Source organism: Amblyomma maculatum, chromosome 2 (assembly GCF_055883805.1).
Source record: "Amblyomma maculatum isolate TAMU_Amacu chromosome 2, ASM5588380v1, whole genome shotgun sequence".
NCBI classification, from domain to species: Eukaryota; Metazoa; Arthropoda; class Arachnida; order Ixodida; family Ixodidae; genus Amblyomma; species Amblyomma maculatum.
In genome coordinates, this window is record NC_139345.1 from 112,687,654 (window position 1) to 112,706,874 (window position 19,221).

The following is a 19,221-nucleotide window of genomic DNA, read 5'->3' on the forward strand; positions in this document are numbered from 1 at the left end:
CATCAATATGTGTTGCGGGGCTAGTTGGGTCATGCTATTAGTTACATATAAGTGCAACAAAGACGACACAACTGACAAGGAGGCCAGGATTAGGCACCCCGTCCTGTCCTTGTCTGTTGCGTCATCTTTGCACATCAAGCCATGTAATGCCGAAATACGCTTGACTCGCATTCGTATATATTGCTGTCTCCCTAATTAGCACGTCTACATTACGTTACCCTCTTTAGCAGATCACAAAAATGCATGTGCACGGACACAATTAACTTTATTCCACTATTCCTTCGAGAACGGCAATATTACACTTTATTTTATTTTCACCTTGTTTTATTTTATGAACTTTTCTAGGGTCATGAAAACACTGACCATTTGAGTAGCGACTGTCCCCAATCAGGTCCATGTAGGTGGTTGAGAGTCCCTTGGAACGAGGTGAGGGCATCAAGTAGTCATCCTCATCGACAGGCAGGGACATGCGTACGTCACTTGGCTTAACACCCTTGGGAAGTGTCGCCGCATTGTGCATGAAGGCGTCGTCATCTCCTTCCTCTGCAACAAAATTCAGCACCGTTAAAAAAATGCGAATGAGCAAGCATCGCACCTTGCAATAATATTCAGCGCTGTGATAAGGAAGTACCACACTGTTTGTGCATTATGTCATCACCATTAAGTTTTGTTCTTGAAAGGCCAAGAACTGCACATTAAAAAGCAGCCTGCAACAAAATTTTTCACTCCATAAAAGGACTGCTCCTTAGTAACATGTCATGAGAGAGCTTTAAAAACAAAATATGGCATTTGTAACTGAAGCGGGTGTTTCAGGAATCGCATGGAAAAACTACCGTTTTACAAACCAAAACTGGAAAAAAGGGTGGCCATTACAGAGTTGTACATAGAAAGGGACTCAATCGGACCCTTGCATTCTGTAGTTGTGGCATTTTGGCAGCTTTCTGCTGTTTGAAGAAACCTCAGCAAGTGGGCACACATTATATGCAGATATTGGAAGCGACGCGAAGATACGATTTAATGAACTACAGCACTGTAAAAGAAAGCCAACTGCCAGCACGGCCTATAGTTTGTTTTGCTCGTTTTCTGCACTTCTGAAGCGCATAGGACACGTGTGTTCTTGCCAACCGAGCGAGTCTGTTCCCTCGATGGCCCCACAATGTTGCAGCATGGCAACTTCGGAAGACATTATAGAAACTTCTTCCCCGTAACAAATCTAGTACCTCAAGACATGTTTCAGCCACCATCTTGTTACTAAACGCCGTCCGAAGTTCATTCAATCATAATAGGTTCCATCTTTTTACAATATGCCGTTCAAAGTTCATTCAGTCAAAATAGGCCTGGCTTGAGGAGAGTTCTCGAGTGCCTGTTTCGAAATTATATCTAGTAAGTTGCCCAACTACGCGACCCGCCACCAGGTGCACATGTCGTCTGCTACATAGATTTTAAAATTCTTGTAACAACGAAAAACCCTTCCAAAAAAGCACCAAACCTCATTACGATTCATTTTTGGGCCCCATCGGTCACGTCAGCAGGATTTAAGGCTCGAATCAGCAAAAGCACACCACAATAGCCAGTTATACTCCAGACTATTTGCTTTTCATGAGCTGCGAGAAAGCAAACTAACATGCAAAGGGTAACAGAGCCCGTTTAACACCGCTCAAAGCACTGCGCACAAGTGCAGCGATGGCTACCAACAATGCGAGCATTGCAGACAGCTAAAAAACATGAACTACCCACTTTGCACATGCACACTGGTTTAAGCTTATTTAGGTTGACAAATGTGGACAGGGTGTACTTTTTCAGAGGCACTTTCATGCAGGAGAAGAGAAGCATGCAGAGCTGTTTTGATCAGCAACACACACTAAACCGCAGTCTGTACAAACTGCCGTAACTAGAGCTGACAGCCCATGTTCACAGCTACCACTTTAATATGAAAGCAAGCTCCACACGGTATGGTAGCAGTTTCACAAAACTGCAGCACTAAAGGTTCTACAGAGTAGGCTTAGCCATGGCATGCATGTAATGCAAGCAAAGCATGCCACTGGTCCAGTTAGAAAGAGTGTGGGACACACCGGCATCTTTTCCCAGAAGCTTTAGCGGGTCAGAACAGTAGCGCTGGTTGAGGCTGTTCTCTCGGCCGCGGGGGTTCATACCGTTGGCGTGGCAGCCGCCATTCATGTCGGGGTGCGGCACCATGTTGGCAGGGAAGAACTCTGCTGGGTTGGGAACGCCAATGGTGGGATCTTCCTCAAATCCACGGTCATCCATAAATTTCTGAAAATGAAGCCAGGAATAGCCCAGGTAAGGTAAGTTTCTGAATGCTGTTCACATAATCACTATCTACGATGTCTATCACTTTTTGACGAATGTATGATAATATGAATATGAATGTATGACAAAAAAATAAAAGGTGCATTCTGTTTTCAAAAATTGGGAAGACTTAAGTTTCACTTTAAGAGTAGAAACAATAGTGCCTTCAGCACTGCTTTTTCATTCCGCAAACTTTTGGTATTGAGAGACTGGCACAGGGTTTAGCAAAGTGCTAAACATATTTAGTTGTTTTGGATTTTGGGGAAAGGAAGGCCTATGCAACCATGCATACTTATGCAAACTAGCCCCCAAGTTGACTAGCAAATAAATGCTAAATGAAATGACACCACCCTGAACACTGCACGAACAATGGTCGAGTCACAATTTGATTCGAAATCACACCATTGTTTTTTTTAGACACATCTTTCCGACGCCTTCTGGATTACGGCATCCCCTTTTAGGCCTGACAAGCTGCATATGACAGAGTAAAAGCTTTTTTGATATGCACGACAGTGGGCTAATGACCCTTGAGCTGCACGTGCTTCAGAAGTAAAATGGGTAAGGACGTCCAGTATTATTCTTCATCCTACCCATTAGTCTGCTAATGCATTAACAACTTACAGCATCATAATTGTGTTTTTACCACAGGTGTTCTTCATATGGAGTAATAATGTCCATGTCAACTGAATAACAACATTTACAATATCAAAAACTGTAAAACAAAATAGATAAGAAGCATTAACTAGGAAATTGATTACCCAAAACCTGTGCTAACATGAAAATATACACCTGGTAGGCTTTCTTCAGGTGTATCGATTTCAGCTGGAAAAGCACATTTCCTGCCAAATTTGTAGCTGGATTGCCATTTTCCATATTGAAAAGAATGAGATTCTAGCTAGAGTTTTTCCAGGTGGAAATTTTCCAGCTGGACATGATTTCTGGTTCCATAATCCAGCAGGAAATCGATGTTATTCCTGCTGGAATTGCTTTTTCCTGCTGGTGAACAGTTTTCCAGCTGGATAATTTGGACACACAGTTCCATAATCCAGCAGGAGATGTTTTTTTCACCTGGGAACCTGTTATGTAAAAAATATGGACAGCTATGCTGAGAACCACACAGCTCATCGAGACATTTATGTTTTGAATTTATTACCTTTAGTCCATAAATTACCATCATTGATGACAAATTAAACTGACCAAATTAAGAGATAACTGATTTGGTTCAAGTTACCTTGATGGGAGTTGGTGGTGGAGCCTGCTCTGCCCCTAGGAGCACGCTAGGCTGTGCCCGGGGCTGCAAGTATTCTTCGGCATCCATGATCACCTCGGAGCCTTCCATGGGCATGCTAAGGTTTCGGATGAGCTCTTTTTCATCCTGCGGCGTGTAGCTGGGTAGCCGCATCAGTTTGTCACCAGGTACGACCAAGTACCGGCCCGGGTCACGGGCCATTTTGGCAAACTCTTCAGCCAACTCCTTGAAAGAGGGGCGCGACCCCGCATCAAGCATCCAGCCTGCAAAGACAATGCATGGTCACAAAACAAACTTTAGACACCAAACAAAAAAAGTCTAGGTTCACTTGAGGAGTAAAAAGTAACGTGAATATGCACTAGGCATAGTCTGCAACTATTCTTTTGGAGTACATCGGTAAAGTAAGCTTCATATCATGAATTATGCAGATAGAATGACGAGGCACCTGAGAACTGAACACATTCAAAAATTTATTCATACTGGCTGTCGAATAACTTCAATGTTGGAGAGTGAAACAAGCAAAAACGCCAGCAACAGTTAAAGATAATCTATGTACAGAGAAACAGTTCTTCAAAAGGCATAGATGAGCGCACTTACATTTGATCATGATCATGTAAACGTCAATGGTGCAAATCGACGGCTGGTTGAGCCTCTCGCCCTTCTCGAGGAGGTCAGGCACATCTCTCGCAGACACGTTTTCGTAAGGCCGCATGCCATACGTGAGCAGTTCCCACACAGTTACACCTGGAAGCAAACAACCACCCATGTTTACTTTTGGAAAAGTCACCAAAGACTTGCATTGGCACATTCCTCACAAAATCACAATACACTGTAGTCTGCTAACATATAGACCGTAGCAGCAATGCACTGCAGAGTTAAGGCAGTATTTGCCAACAACTTGACAGCATGGTTAATTAAAAAAGCAACAGCAAGAAGTTGCAAAAATTAAGCAAATACTACGCGTGGGATATGCTCGCAATCAAAGCAAGAAAATAGCAACTAGAAAGTCTCGCACAGCTGTAAAATATCTAACAGGTACTTAAATATGCTATGATTGCATGCTTGATAAGAAGCAACAAAAAAATCATTTAAGTTACAAAAATTGTGCTCCTTGCAATAGAGACATGGTAAAACTTTGTACTCGTATTGGTCTGATGACATGCTAGCTTGCGCATTCCGATTACAAATGGGAAAGACTATTTCAATCAGGACATCACACGAAACATTTCTTCCATGACAGAAACCGGAAAAGAAAACTGCCACAAGAGGCAATAGGATGACCACTCACCAAATGCCCAGACATCGCTTTTGTGTGTGAAGATGCGGTGTTGTATGCACTCTAGGGCTAACCATTTGATAGGCATCTGTGGAAGAAAAAAAGAATGCAAACAAGCGTAAGGCAAAGAAAAGAAATGCACTGTCACATTTCACAACTTGCTTCCACGAAGGAGCAGTTTTAAGACAATAGAAAAAAAATATCCCATACCTTGCCCCCAGCTGCCTTGTACTCAAACTCGTTATTGTCCAGCAACTTGGCCAAACCGAAATCCGTGATCTTAACGCAGCCAGGCGTTTGAACTGGAAAAAAATGCAATGCAAATCTGTAAGCGCACCCTACATTGTACAGGAAAGCGGCCGAAGGATCGAAGAAGACAGTGGAAGATTTAAAAATTGCACTGCAATGCACTGAAGGAACAGTAAATGCAGTCAGATATGGCACGAGATCTATACTATTGAAAAATACCACATCTCTTTGAAGGAGTCTCTTGAAGAGGAAGCACATGCAGAGATCTTCCTTCAGAAATAAGGCAAGCTCAGAAAACTTACGCAGCACATTTCGCAAAGCAAGGTCACGGTGAACCATGCGTTTTTCTTCCAGGTAAGCCATGCCCTGAGGAAAAAGGAAACACAAACAGGTGCCTAAGAAATTACGTCTCACGTTCGTATCTACAGACAAAGTAAAAATTAATTTCTTCAATGTGACTTCATGTCGTATGCACTATTTTTTCGAAGGTACAATTAAAACAGTTTATTTCAGTTCTATCTGAAATGAATACTGCAATAGACAAATGGGCAGCACATGCAAATGTATCAGTTTATGTGCTGGTGATGCACAAATGCAAAATGGAAGTTCAAAAGTATTAATATACAAACATTTACGTGGGTTTCTGGCTTAATAATTTAGGTAGTTAATATAGCGACCACTTCCATCAGTGACAAATCCGCCATTTGCGCGAGGATGTGGCGCCATCATGCGGGAGCGGGCGGGAAACACATTGAGCGGCAGTGTAGCAGACGACGCGAAAGCGCACCATACGAAATGGCCACGCCAACGCTGGTAGAAAGCGAAAGCTTCCCCCCTTTTTTTGGCCTCGGAGCGGAAAGTAGTGACAGTGATTGCAGCATATCATGTTCACGCAGTATGGGGGAAGGTAGAGTGTTTTCACAATCCACTCATAACGCACGTACGCATATACTATCTTCGTATTGTAAGAGCGTGTAGCGCGGGCCGTGTTCGACGTGACAGAATGAGACGCTCTCAGCGTGCAGGTTTTCGGCAGACAGGAGAGCGTGGGGGCAGAGAGAGAGAGAGAGGGATCTCAAAGCGCAAAGCAGCCAGGGGTTTGTTGATGCTGCAGAGCTAGGTGGAATCGTCTCCTGTGACTTTGAGCGGCGCATATGCGCGGGGTGTCTTGAGTTACCGAGCACAATGCGGTCACCGCGGCGCCGGCATGGTGCAATGGGCGTCGCTTCCTCCTCGCGTCATCTACAACCGTGCAGCTATAGGATTTCATCCACGAAGATCGACAGAGAGTCACATATACACACCCCGTGAAAAGGGCATTGTCCCGGCCGGAATGCACACCTGCAGGAAACGCGCTGCATTTTTCTGGCAATAGATTATTCAGAGCTGTAGCCGGTTTCTGGCCTCAGGAGTCAGAACGGATGTGGTCGCAGTGGTGAAAAGGTTCTCGGTGCACAGAGAATGGTCATTCTGTTGTGAAAGGATCTCCAACGTTCATTTCTGCCTCCGCCGCGATTTCTGCGGAATCAACAACTTGGTGACACATGTGAATCTCCTACATATCGGATGCGCATCTCGGTCAGGAACCAACTCTGTTCTACGTCCAGAGCGATCCACTCTGCAAGTGAACGAGCATGAACCCTCCAGGAGACTCATTTATTGTGCCGGGCGGTTTCCTTGCCGTTGCAAACGGTTGGACGAAGACGACGATTATCAAGCTCCCTAACGAAGTGCATCTGATTGCGTACATTAAAGGAACAAAGTCCGGATGCTTTGGCGTGCACGAAGGCGAGCCTTTAATTAAAAAAAAAAATACTGTGCGTCGTGCAAGTGTCAAGTGCGTCATATGCTCCGAGCGGCAAAAACACAGATACTACAGGTATGTATGCATCTAAGCGAAATAGGCATGATGAAAAGTACCAACTGGAATTTTCACCCAGGCTGTAGCGCACCAGTGATAGCTGCAATGAGGATTTCTTCGGTGCGTGATTGCTTCAGTTGCACCGGGGCCTGAAGGCGATGTATTTTGTCCTTTCTTATCTTTATGTGCGAAAGGGCTAGGTAGCTTAGATATCACAGGCGGCTGTGTGCGCTAGGCCGTAATATTTAGCATGTTTTATCGTGACTGCCACCTCACTAACAAGAAAAAAAAAATACGGAGTTTTAATGCACTGCCGTTCGCGAGCGCCTCATGACCAGCTCAACCACTCGGCTCGCTAACGGCGGTGCATCACAACAAACACCCTTTTTTTCTTCTTTTTAGTCAGGCGGCAGTCGCGATAAAACATGCTAAATATTACGGTCTAGCGCACACAGCCACCTGTGATATCTGCGCTACCCGGCCCCTTCGCACATAAATAAAACAAACGACAAAATACATCGCCATCAGACGCCCCGAACAAATGCTCATTGCGGCTATCACTGGTGGGTTACAGGCTTGGTGCAAACTCCGGTAGATACTTTTCATCATGCACATTTCCTTTAGATGCATACATACCTGTAACGAAGTGTTTTTCGCGCAGTCGGCTGCCAAGGTCGCCCATTCACGTCTTGACGCTTGGTTGCCCTAATCCAAGCTTCACGCCGTTGCAGGTCGCGGCTCGCCGAAGGAAACCTAACAAAACGCGTCTTGCATCCCGGCACGCCTCGATAGTGGCAGCCGTAAGCGGCACAGGTGGTTGGCATCGTTTTACCGAGGCTGTGAACGTACCGCGCCTCCAGCCCCCGTGCGTTGGCTATGAGTGCGGCGACGAGAAGCGCCGTCGACGCCTCTCAGTGTGTTTTCATCAGTCGCCGCTGGGGCTTCGCGCATGCGCATAGAACTCGCGCAAAAGGCGGATTATCCCTTACTCTTTTATGCAGTACTTGACCGGATTTTTTTGGACTGCAATAATTCGGACATGAGCAATATTTCGAACTTCATTCAGGAATTGTCAAGCACCACATTAGAATGTGTAAATTTTCATGACCAATATCTCGAACTCTATAGTGCCCAAATGCTACGACTTTTTGGGCACATATGGTGCCAGAAAAACTGTGGAGATACTTTTATTCTTTGGCCAAAGGTTCGTTTTTTTCGGCGACATACATGCGAGCGAGCATCATTGTCAAAAACAACTGGTTTTGCGTGGCCGCGAAAGCTAGACAAAGCAAAATCATTCAGACTGACTAGCTTGGCTCTCTGTTCATCGTTCTGATTTGAGGCAGTGGCAGTAAGGGAATGCTCATTTTTGTCATCACGGTAGCCTACAAAGAACATGCAATCAGTCTAAAAATGAAATGGGAACACCTTCCGCCATGAGTCGCTCTTCTCACTTTTTGCCAGTGATTTCCATCTCGTGCTTTTCGCTGCAGTCATTAACCATGGAAACTGAATGTTATTGCTTTGTGCAGTATGTGCATCCGTTCATGGCATGAGCATGACCAGCAGCTGCGTCACAGTACATTGTGAATTGGCATGGTTAGGAAGAAAGCATAACTGGCCGATATATTCTAACTGGAAAAAGTTGGTGATTACAGCTTAGCCCGCTCCACTTCTGTGACACAGGGCACCATTGCGCATGCGGCGACCGCCTTAAGTGAGTTATATAATTCCTGGTGGCACGACGAATGTTTCAGCACAAATCAGCACGCGCGCACTGACGGCCATGTCCGCCGTATCAGCTCACGCTAGCACATGCGCATGGGCAGCGTGCGGACGCTGTTCACACTAGCACATCACGCTACGCTGTAACTCCCTACTATTGGCATATAAATGAAACATGAAAAACGGTAAAGTTTGATTTGCAAAGCTGATTTTTTGCAGAAAACCGATTTTCTTTTTTGATTTCATGGATTTTTCTGGAGTGTTTCATTCTTTGGACCATTTCCCAGGGTCCACTAGGTACGAAAAGAAACGGGCAGCGACTGTAGTTTAAATTCCCAGAAATCGGTCCAGTAGTTTCCTACTCCAAAATGTTCTTTCTCCACAGAACTGTAAAGAGACAGCCACCAAGCATAGGCTAACAACTCCTCTTAACATGTGCCACTAAACTTCGGAGCATCTGAGGGGCACCAAGAATACTATACAGAAGTTGGCCTGCACCTACAGTTTACACTGGTCTGATAAGAAGAGGCTGCTTTTACTGATCATGTAATTCTCACGAGGCCAGAAATATCAAATGCCAGTACTGCTGCCATCAGTCATCTTCAAACGTGAACTATATATATGATAACAAATTTTTGTCATCTCTGGGGCTAGGTACACTGCCATTCACTTGCAAGGATGGATTTGACCTGTGTACAGCCATGCGCAAAAGTGGAGAGAGCATGCAATTTAACAAAACTGCATGCCAGTGGTTGCCGCTGGTGTGGAGGATGCTTTCGATATATGCATAGGGTGGTCCGCCTTACGTGCTTGCCCGAATACTTCCATCAGGCCAAGAATTTTCATACAGGGAAAAAGGTGACCACGGTGGTTCGTGTGATCTCTCCACTTTTGTGCAGGATCGTACCTTGAAGGAGCTTACCCTGGCTATCTGGGTGCACCAGTTGAGCAATGGCTTGGAGCCAATCTTGTCGCGGTTGTTGCGAACGTAGTCCAGCAGGCATCCGAGGGGCATCAGCTGAGTGACCAGCATCAGCTGTGATGTCAGGCACACTGCCAGCAGCTTCAGAACATTGGGGTGGTCCACACTGGCCATTATGTAAGCCTCCTGCAGAAAAGAGGACAACCACCTTAAGACACTAGTCTCTGTCACCATATGTACACACAAACGAAGTACAACAGTTAGAAATTTCCTCGCACACTTTCTCCAGCGATAAGAAGCACCCCTTCCCAAGCTCAGAAAACATGGTCACCAACCGAAACTAGAAAGCCGGGCTGGGTCAGCTGTTATGGCAGCAAGATGCAAATGCAGGCTGCCTAAGCTGCTCCACTAAATGGGGCAAGGTAACTCTGTGGCAGCATTTGTTGGCGGTGGGGTTACACTTATCTTGCAACCAACCACCACACCAAATGAACGAGCCATGCTGGAACAGAAAACCTTAAAGAAATGCAAATGGTTATGTGGTCTTCAATGTATTCTGTGCTGTCATAAAGTGTGTAACGAAACTTCAAGGAGTCTTCAAAAGCGTGTAAGCAGCCGCGTCCTAAAGCAGTTCTTTCATGCCAAGTTTACATGAAAGACTGAGCACATACTGTTCATCAAACAGTGCACTTTGCTGTTGGCCACCGTGTGCTCACTAGCTATAAGGTTAGTGTGGTCACATGTGAGCGTTGCGACTACCTCTGCAGTGGTCATTAAGGTTTGTGCATTCGTGAGTTGCTTTCCTGTGGGTTGCAAGCAGGAACAAATTGGGTCATATACTACCGCTCGACTGCAGTCAGCCACTTCCCAATAACAGCTGTTTGTAAGGAATGCATGTGTAATCTTCAATAACGTGCAACAGCTGGTAGAGCGCTTTTCTCACAAAAAATTTCACTACGTGCCGGCACTTCACATACTGTATGCATCGTAAAATTCGCTGAGAGGCTTTTTTTTTTTTTTTTTTTTTTTTGATGAGTGAAATAAGAGGTTATCTTAAATTCATGTGTCACTTCTCAAGATATTTTTCAGCATTTCAATGCAAATAAAGCATTTTTACCATTATACTGCACAAAAAGCATTAAAACTTTTTGCTCTCGCATTGCGTTTCACACACCAGCGTCAAGAAAAGCCTTGCAATTTCATAACTCCTGCGGCATATACTAAGTAGCCGACCAGATGGCTAAAGTGAGAAAGAAGCCACTTCACAGGCCGCCTAGCAGTCCAATAAAGCATGATTGTCATTGAAAGGTTATGATTCTGAGCCTGCCGTGCACAATGGTCAGCATTCATTCTTTGTGCCTAGCCTTTAATTCTCTCAGTCGTCTGCTCTGCGGTCTTAATCATGAGACCCAAGACCCATCAAATTCTTTGCAACACTCACTGTGCATCTTTTCTCACATTTTGACAGTGACTGCTCACTGAGGCAGAAAACAGCATTGCTCGAGAAACAGACAACATTTCGTAGTTGTACAAATCTGCAAGGCGCCATAGATTCTTTACCTTCAGGCAATTTTCAGGCTTATAGAGGCTTTTTATAGTGCAAATGACATTGCTAAGGCATGATGCTAGCCCATGAGTCTAGCCTCACTTAGTGCTCCTTTAACACCGCTGATAGCTACAATAGAATCAATTTAATACCTAGGACACATTCCTGGAAACAATGTTCGCAACTGTCATTGGCAAAATACTTCAGTAACACAATGAAGAAATGCTTTTAGGGTAAAAATGTGTCACTCCAATGGTAGAAGAGACTTGTGCACGAAAGCATGCACTCACTTCCAGGAACTCCTTGTTTGTGTTGGGTGCAGTGTCCTCACGAAGAACCTTGATGGCCACAGGAATCCTGACGTTCTCACCCTCGGGCACCCATACACCCTGGACGAGAAACGTGACAAGAAATGGTAAGACGCTCTCTCTCCCAGACAATCAGATCAGTCAGCTTAGCACATCCGGAGAGTGGGTGGTAGAGAGACGAACCTTGTATACTGTGCCAAAGGCTCCATAGCCAAGAATTCCTCCCTTGCGAAGCTCAGCTTCTTTGACAATTCTCAGCTGGGCAAGGTTAGGCTTGATATCAGTTGGTTTCAGGGGTTCGTTGTCTTCAAAACCACTCATGCGCTGTTTTGGAGAGGAAAAGATTTTTCTGTTAGTTTAATCACGCCCGAGTCACGACGTCACCACAGTTCACACACCACACAGCAGTGCCTGTTCTTGTTAGTCACACTGCAAATCAGTCACGTTCAAGCACATGCAATTCAGAAATATACATGACAAAGCATTTAGTGCTTAATACAAATTTAATAAAAGTTAAAATGCCATAAGCTGGCACATTATGAATACTAAACATTTACAAGCAGTGACAGTAAAAAGAGAGAAGTGTGGTAAACTCATAATGAGGAAACGAAACTAATGGTTTCAAAGCCAAGGTAACACAAAACTTTAGTCAAAGTCAAGTCAAAGCTTTGAGCATGCAACACTCCAACACAATAACACACTGTCAGTTAACATGGAAAGAAGACACAGCCAAAGCAACGAGACGACAAAAAAATATGAATTCACTTACAAATTCTTGAAAGAGGAAAGAGCAGAGAGAAAAAGAAGAATAGAGAGCATAAGACAATGGCAGAGTCAAATCAATTTGAGTCTATTACTTTGCTGTTACTCTTGCACAAGGAGTAACAGTTTACCAAATGTTCAATATAGTACTGTCCATCATAGATTCTATGTGGTCCGGGGTTTTCAAATCAAGCAGTTAGAATAACAAGCATTAAAAATAAACTATCCAGAAAGTGCTTAAGCAAACATTACAGTGCCAAGCGAGCACATTTGCATCTTTGGAACGTTATAACACGTGATTTAGGCAATATTAATACATGGAACTTCGAAGGTAGCTGCACAGGATCTCAGGATTGCGAAAATGAAGAGATCGAAAATTTGACTGACATTTTTCGGTTGCAAGAACCCAGGTCCCCACTTATGTATCCCTAGAGGGTGTCCTTATAGTCAAGGTATACATTTAATATTTGAGCTTAAGAAAAATGTCTAACAGAGCCTCTACCTGCTGAGCTTTTGCAAAAAGAGCTCACCAAGATCTACAAATATTATGAGAGAGACTTAAAAAGAATTCAGAATAAAATGTCCCAAACTGTGTCAAATCAAGGTTTACATAAATGGTAGCTTAGATGTGTCTGCTTGAGGATTCCCACTTAGAAGACAGAGTGATTCTAACATCACACTGCACCTGAACACAAATATTAAGCTTCACTGTGGGACGAATACCAATATACACTTTTTAAAGGCATCCTAACGTCCAGCTTTTGCTATGCCAAAACCTTGTTACGAGATACTTGTTCATAAGGCCAGTGCTTTAATGCGTGTACGAACACTTGATTGCAAATACACATAGGGAAGGCACAGCGGAGCCCTTACCATTGTCATTTTGACAGTATTCTCCTTTGTCTTGGCCCTCTGGAACCAATGGTAGCTGAACACAGCCAGGAAGATCCCCAGTAGCAGAATGCAGCCGCCAGCACTAGCAAGGATTGCTGGCAGGTGGTCTTCCTCACTGCACATGAAGAGGCAAGAAAAGACAAATATTATTCGTACTATGGTTCACACACAAACCATACTGGCAGCCAGTTGAGCAACAAATGCAAGGTTTGTCACCAACAAAATCTCTGCAATGACTGGTTACTCTGCAATCAACTCTTCCTACACAGTTAATGTCGCAAAAGGTACCTTACCGTAAATAATTGCAGTAGGTGCCATGAATAAAGCAATTAATAAGATCAAGTGAGTGCACAGTCTTTGTCAAAATTATACGGCCCAAGGGGCTTGCTTCTGAATGCGTATCTTCAACATCTGCAATAGTATCACGAGTGACGAGAAATCTCATCTTCAGCCTCACGAGCTTAGAATTCTAGGCAGTTTTAGAAGCCCGGATACAAGGATGAGGCGCACACCTGTTTGGCTGCGCAATTTTAACACACTGTACAGACAACTGCATTTATGATCCTACCACCTTCACTTCCTGTACTGGCTTTGTGGATCCCACATAGGGAGAGAGCAGTAAACGTGTGCAGAGAATGATAGATCAGCTCCCAAACTTTAAGGCTTTATTTAGCAAGCAATAACACAAAGGTTGTGTGGTGAACATATAGCTTCAATTTTCTTTTTTTTTTTTTAAAGAATAAAACACAGCGGTGTTGACTTTGAAGAATAATTCACCTAAATAAAAAGCATGCCCGTTCACAATACAACCAAGCCATAAATAAGAGTTGGTTGGATGCATCAGAAATAGCCAAAGCGGAGTCTATAACTTTATATAACTGCTTGTGCTTACTGTCCACAAAACGGTGTAGTCATTTGGGTCCTTAAAACGAGACTGCAATGCAGCAAAGGTAGTGTGTGGCAGCGTTGGTAGTGGCGCAATCAACTGTGTTGGAACAGGCCGAGTAGTTCTCTTTTTCTGTGCCTCTTCTTTCCCTTAATGATCACGTTACTATGTGTGAGTGCCTCGACAAATGTGGGAAACAGTAGAAGTTGTCAAGCCAAGAGCCACGTTTACGCTTCGCTGGGACAAGAAAATAAATTGTATTCATTTAGTGGAGTGACAAGTAGCATTCTTTGCTGCTGAAATCAACGAGTTAAACACATTAAGCAGGGATCATGGCTTTGAATGCCAATTGGAGAGGACCTCAACGATTAAACTAATTCCTGGAAACTTATTCCTTGCTCATCTTGGCCCAGTTACGACTTGCCCAAGCATTGGAGGAAAAACAAACACTTACGTCCTGCCATGCAAGGCCATCTGGTTGGGGTCTTCATCCGAACAGTGTGGGTCCTTGGTGGTGGTGTCATCAAAGACCTTGTAGGGCTTCTCAGGAGGGCAGGTGGCTGTGCAATTGAACTGCAAATAACAAGCAATAAAATAAAAAAAGGACGTATTTCAAAAATTTACGGCACCCAAATTTTCGTTCCGTAAGTACTGGTTCCTCCAGAGGATCAACTGAAACATCTAAACAAAAAAAGCAAAGAAGCATGAAGGGACGTAAAAAGTCTAGAGCCTGCTCCAAATGGGAAAAGCAACAGTCACACAAACAAACTACCCAAGTGATAGAATTTTGCAGGTAAGTCAAATGCCAAAGCTTTGTTGTACGAGTCCTGCAGAAACTAATAAAACAACTAGTGCACATTGTAGGCAAACTAAAACAAGTCTATTCTTCTCTGCCAAGCATAAGTGCAATTAAAACACAAATACTGCACTGGGACAGAAAATAAACTTTGAATAAAATCCCCGCCAGCAGTTGAAAACCTGTGAGCACAGACCTGTGTGCGGTTATCGGAGTCGTAGATGCGGAAGTTGCGGCAGTTGGTGCAGTGCGCCGCTGTGGGTCCATAGCAGCCCCGGCACTCATCGTGACAGCGCAGGCAACGCCGATTAGCTTCGTCGGGGAAGTGGTCTCGCTGGCAACGGTCTTCGCACTGTTCGCCGCTGCTGTAGTGCAGGCACTCGCATACCGAGACATGTATCGAGTACGACGTGCAGTTTTTGCACCGCTGGTGGCATTTGCGGCATACCTGCAGACAAAGAAAGGCAGAGGCATCCTTGAGGAAAAATTTAAAGTGCACCACTTGTGCCAAATTCCCCACTTTTCTTCATGCATGACATTCAAATTTGTTGCACTACAGCTGTACAGAAATGTTAATCCACCTTTTTCACAAGGCCGCTATGCGCATGCGCGCCTCTCCTCCTGGTTGAAAACAAACCACCATACGCAGAATTCTTGGCCTCCGTGATCGGCGTAGCCTGAGCTGATCTCGGGGGCCATGCGCAGTTCATATTCGTGACTGGCGTATGCAACAGATGGCAGTAGATATCAAGAACACATATCAACATTTCGCAGGTGTCTGCATCTCATTAGGAAGCTTTCAAACAGTGGCAGATGAATTTTTAACCGCTCCTAGAGGACGCCACATTTTGTGAAAAAGGCGGATTCAGCAATTTTTTTTCAGCGAAGCGTTTCAAATATGTCACTTCCTACGAGATGAGCTGCAAGACCAGCTTAAAGTCAGCACCAGAGTGACCCGTAGCAATAATAAAAAAAATGTACCGATTTTCCAGTCAAGGACTTCAGTGCTCCTTCCTCCTGGGGTCCAAAGTATTCGTGGTAGAATCCCTCTGGGCACGATTCATCTGCTTTCAAGCACTGCTCCTGAAATTGTCGAGTCATTTGCGACCAATTAGGCATCGCGCTCAATTCACCGCAGCAAATTTTTTCATGCACGCTGAAGAATGACGGGGAAAACACGACTTACAACCACGTTGGGGTCGTAGGCACTGACGATTGCTTTCTCACAGGAATTGCAAGCACCGGGTCCAACGGTGTTGTTTGGTCCAGTGCACCTGATTGAAGTAAACCATATGTGACATCAATCAGCGAGCAGCTCTTCTGTAGCCTTAGCTGAGAGCATGCACAAAAAAAAAAAAAAAAAAAAAAAAAAAAAGCAGCGTTAATTTAAAAATCACACAACTATAAACTTAAAAAATTCAAAAGCTGCCCTGCCCTTCACTTGCACACTGAGTGTAGATAATCAACAGTTGGTTTAATGAAAGGTACTCACCCGCCAACACAGTTTTCGTGGCACGGCATGCAGTCACCGGACTGGTTGTACTTTGACTCGGGGCACTCCTTGACACAGTAGGGGCCGTCACGGACGTGGCGACACTTGCTACAGTTACTCGGGCCCTGTTCAAGTAAAAATTAGAAAAGGGGTGCAACAAAGAATGTTCCATTGTCTTAAAGGACACACAAGGAATGTGGTTGAAACATCATAAAGGGTACACAAGAAAAAAACGAAAATAACAGAAATAAAACATTAAAATATACATGACTTCTCAATTCATGTTGTCAGTTTTCGCAGCATGCAAGGCGCAGTCTCGTAAGCTTGACCTGTCGCTAGTGAAGTTGGGGGATGATCGAACCTTAAGGTCCACAGTCAAAAGAAGTCAAAGAATAAGCACCTCTACAGTTATTTTCAACCGAAAGTTAGATGAAAAAACTTGGGAATGAAAGAGAGGCTGATACAGGATCGAAACAGACAGAGGGCTGTCAAATGCGTCTCAAAGCTCTATGGAGGGAGCAGGAACAGCCAGACTACTCACAGGACCAGAGCATTCTCCGAGACATTCTTCATGGCAATGCTTGCAAACATAATTCCCATTGTCATAGATTCTGGAAGAGAGAAAAATCGCCACTTCTAAGAAACTGTCTAAAGCACTTGTGGTGCTGTAAATGCGTAGCTAGGATGGCTACGCATCTTAACAGAGCTTTCTCTGCGCAGGTCAAAGAATCATGAAAAGCGGTAAGGGAAAGCGACACTAGCAGCAGACCTCAGTACCCCAGCCAAATGCACTCCTCCACTAGCAGCAAAGATGAACTCCCTGAAGAGACCAGCGAAAATGCATTCTGTTCAATAACACTTTGCGTGTTTTGGCTGCGGTGCCTATCAGTTGATGCCTGCTGCGTGCACCCACACTTTTGACATGCCCTGAAGTGAAATGCGTCCTTGAGAGAGTCCCTCAATGATGACAGCATTTGACTTTACAAAACTATTAAATTATGATAAGCTTATGTTTGGCAAGAGAAATGCAAACTGCCTCTGTGCATTCTTACCCTTTAGATGTGTTACACATGTCGATGCAGGTGTCTTCTAGCCGGTACGATTTACAGGAAAGGCACTCATTTGGTGCTGGGCCCCAACAACCACTTGAAGAGCACTGAGGGTGGCATACTAGGCCTTGAGAAGCTGAAAGAGGCAACAAAAAATTTAATGCAACAAATATGCAAAATCTGACACTTGCCAACCTCCCAGAGCGAAGATCGCGGTAACAATAACAGCAGAAAGGCATGACAAGACAATTTATTTGCGATCGGTATATAATATTGAACTCTGAACAGCAATGTCAAAAATGGAAGCAGGTGTGGCATCAAGCACAAGCGACTGTCGCTTTTCGACCAAAACAGTCGCACAACCTCCACAAATAGCAAGTGTGAATAAGCTTTAAGGCATGCATTCTCTCGAAAAGCAGGCACTGCCATTAGTGCCATCTTTATGCAGAAATTATCAACAATACATGTTTTAAAGCTGTATTAACATTCCCTGCTTAAAGAGCCTTGCAAAAGTCAATGTAATTTCACTTCGCTGCTTCCCTTTTGAACAAACCAGCTCTCAGGAACGTAGCGACTAAACCGCGCTTCCGCGAGCTGGACACTGCCGCTGGCTGCGACACGGCCCCTTGGTACAGCCATGTAATTACAGCCAGTTACAACTAAAGTCTGCAGTAACCACACACAATTCCTCCGTGACAGGAAGCAGACCATTGTTAAAGCTTCTGTGAGTGTGTAAATAAAAAGCTAACCGTCAACTAGATTATAAGCTCAATAATTTCAATACCTTTGTGTCATTTGGTATAATCAAATAAAAAAAAAAAATTAGCCGTGGTTCAACTCTACTGAACAAAGTTATGCAAAGCGGAAGCTCGGTTAAGCATGGTTAAGACACGTTCCGCTCCGTTCAAACTTTCGTTGCACATCCATGGCTTCGCGAGCGAGCGCCTCCGGCTCAGCGCATCGCCCCTGAAGCGGAGGCGAGTCACGTGATAGAGCGCAACCGCGAGGCGAACGAGCGCGAACGAGCGCCGCCGGATTCGCGGCATCAGATTACCTTCACGTTTGGCATGGGAGAAGTAGGGCTTCCGCTCTAATGTAATGTTTACTGTTCAGCGGAGAAATACACACGCCGCGTACCACTGTCCATAGTTAGCTAATACTGTTCTTTTTTTACTTAAGTTGTATTCTATTATAGGCCTCGATAGGGAGATTACATAATTAGTAGACAGTTTTAACATTGTGCTATCTGTCACCGTGACCCGCTACCGCGCGCCGCCAGTGTTCACGCGCTGATTGGGTGGCAGACCTGCGTGCCGCTGTCCAGAGTTACTAATACCCGTGTTACACGGGCAATTTCAACTGCCGTTCAGTTAAATCACAGTTCAGCGTTCCAACTGACGTTGAACTGAACGGCAGTCGACTGTAGTTACACGGAACATATCGCGAACCTCAGTTGACCCCCAGAATCACGTGATCCTCCACATGCAAGCAATTCTTACTAAAAAAAGTGCTTTATTTTTCATATATAAATTACTTTGTACAACATTTGCACACTTTATATTATTAAATTGCACATTTTGCACGCGTTTTCTTTTTCGAGTATGGAACAAATGAACTCGACACAAAGCCAAGTCAATCCATTTGAGGTGCGTCTGGCTTCGCTGCTTAATCGTTGTTTTTTGGTGCCGCTTCGCGCGCTTGTGTTTTGACACTCGTTTGAGTATTTAAAGTTGCAGGCTGAGACTTGCGTTAGCTAAGGCAGCAATCTTTCATGTGATTTTAGAACGCACAGCGGTTGGAAATGCCGCCGACTCGGTCGATGCGACGCGTCCGCTGACAGCCACCTTGTCAGTTGACTGGTTCAACTGGGACCGCCGACCTCAGTTGAACTGAACC

At 44.5% G+C, this 19,221-nt stretch overlaps 1 protein-coding gene across 3 annotated transcripts in view; it reads right to left on the reverse strand.

Moving 5' to 3' along the window:
• Positions 1 to 19,221, reverse strand: part of Egfr (epidermal growth factor receptor) — a 213,004-nt gene that overhangs the window by 3,843 nt on the left and 189,940 nt on the right. For 2 of the 3 annotated variants that reach the window (XM_084595088.1, XM_084595087.1), the window contains 18 exons: positions 17,329 to 17,461; positions 16,818 to 16,887; positions 16,277 to 16,401; positions 15,971 to 16,058; positions 15,766 to 15,867; positions 14,981 to 15,232; positions 14,443 to 14,561; positions 13,082 to 13,217; positions 11,630 to 11,770; positions 11,429 to 11,527; positions 9,593 to 9,778; positions 5,387 to 5,450; positions 5,046 to 5,137; positions 4,848 to 4,923; positions 4,157 to 4,303; positions 3,542 to 3,822; positions 2,073 to 2,274; positions 364 to 543 (listed from right to left, as the gene is read on the reverse strand). In XM_084595088.1, the coding sequence (XP_084451214.1) occupies positions 364 to 543; positions 2,073 to 2,274; positions 3,542 to 3,822; positions 4,157 to 4,303; positions 4,848 to 4,923; positions 5,046 to 5,137; positions 5,387 to 5,450; positions 9,593 to 9,778; positions 11,429 to 11,527; positions 11,630 to 11,770; positions 13,082 to 13,217; positions 14,443 to 14,561; positions 14,981 to 15,232; positions 15,766 to 15,867; positions 15,971 to 16,058; positions 16,277 to 16,401; positions 16,818 to 16,887; positions 17,329 to 17,461 (2,493 nt within the window). The remainder of the gene's footprint in view (positions 1 to 363; positions 544 to 2,072; positions 2,275 to 3,541; positions 3,823 to 4,156; positions 4,304 to 4,847; positions 4,924 to 5,045; positions 5,138 to 5,386; positions 5,451 to 9,592; positions 9,779 to 11,428; positions 11,528 to 11,629; positions 11,771 to 13,081; positions 13,218 to 14,442; positions 14,562 to 14,980; positions 15,233 to 15,765; positions 15,868 to 15,970; positions 16,059 to 16,276; positions 16,402 to 16,817; positions 16,888 to 17,328; positions 17,462 to 19,221) is intronic. The other variant, XM_084595089.1, reaches the window with a different exon arrangement.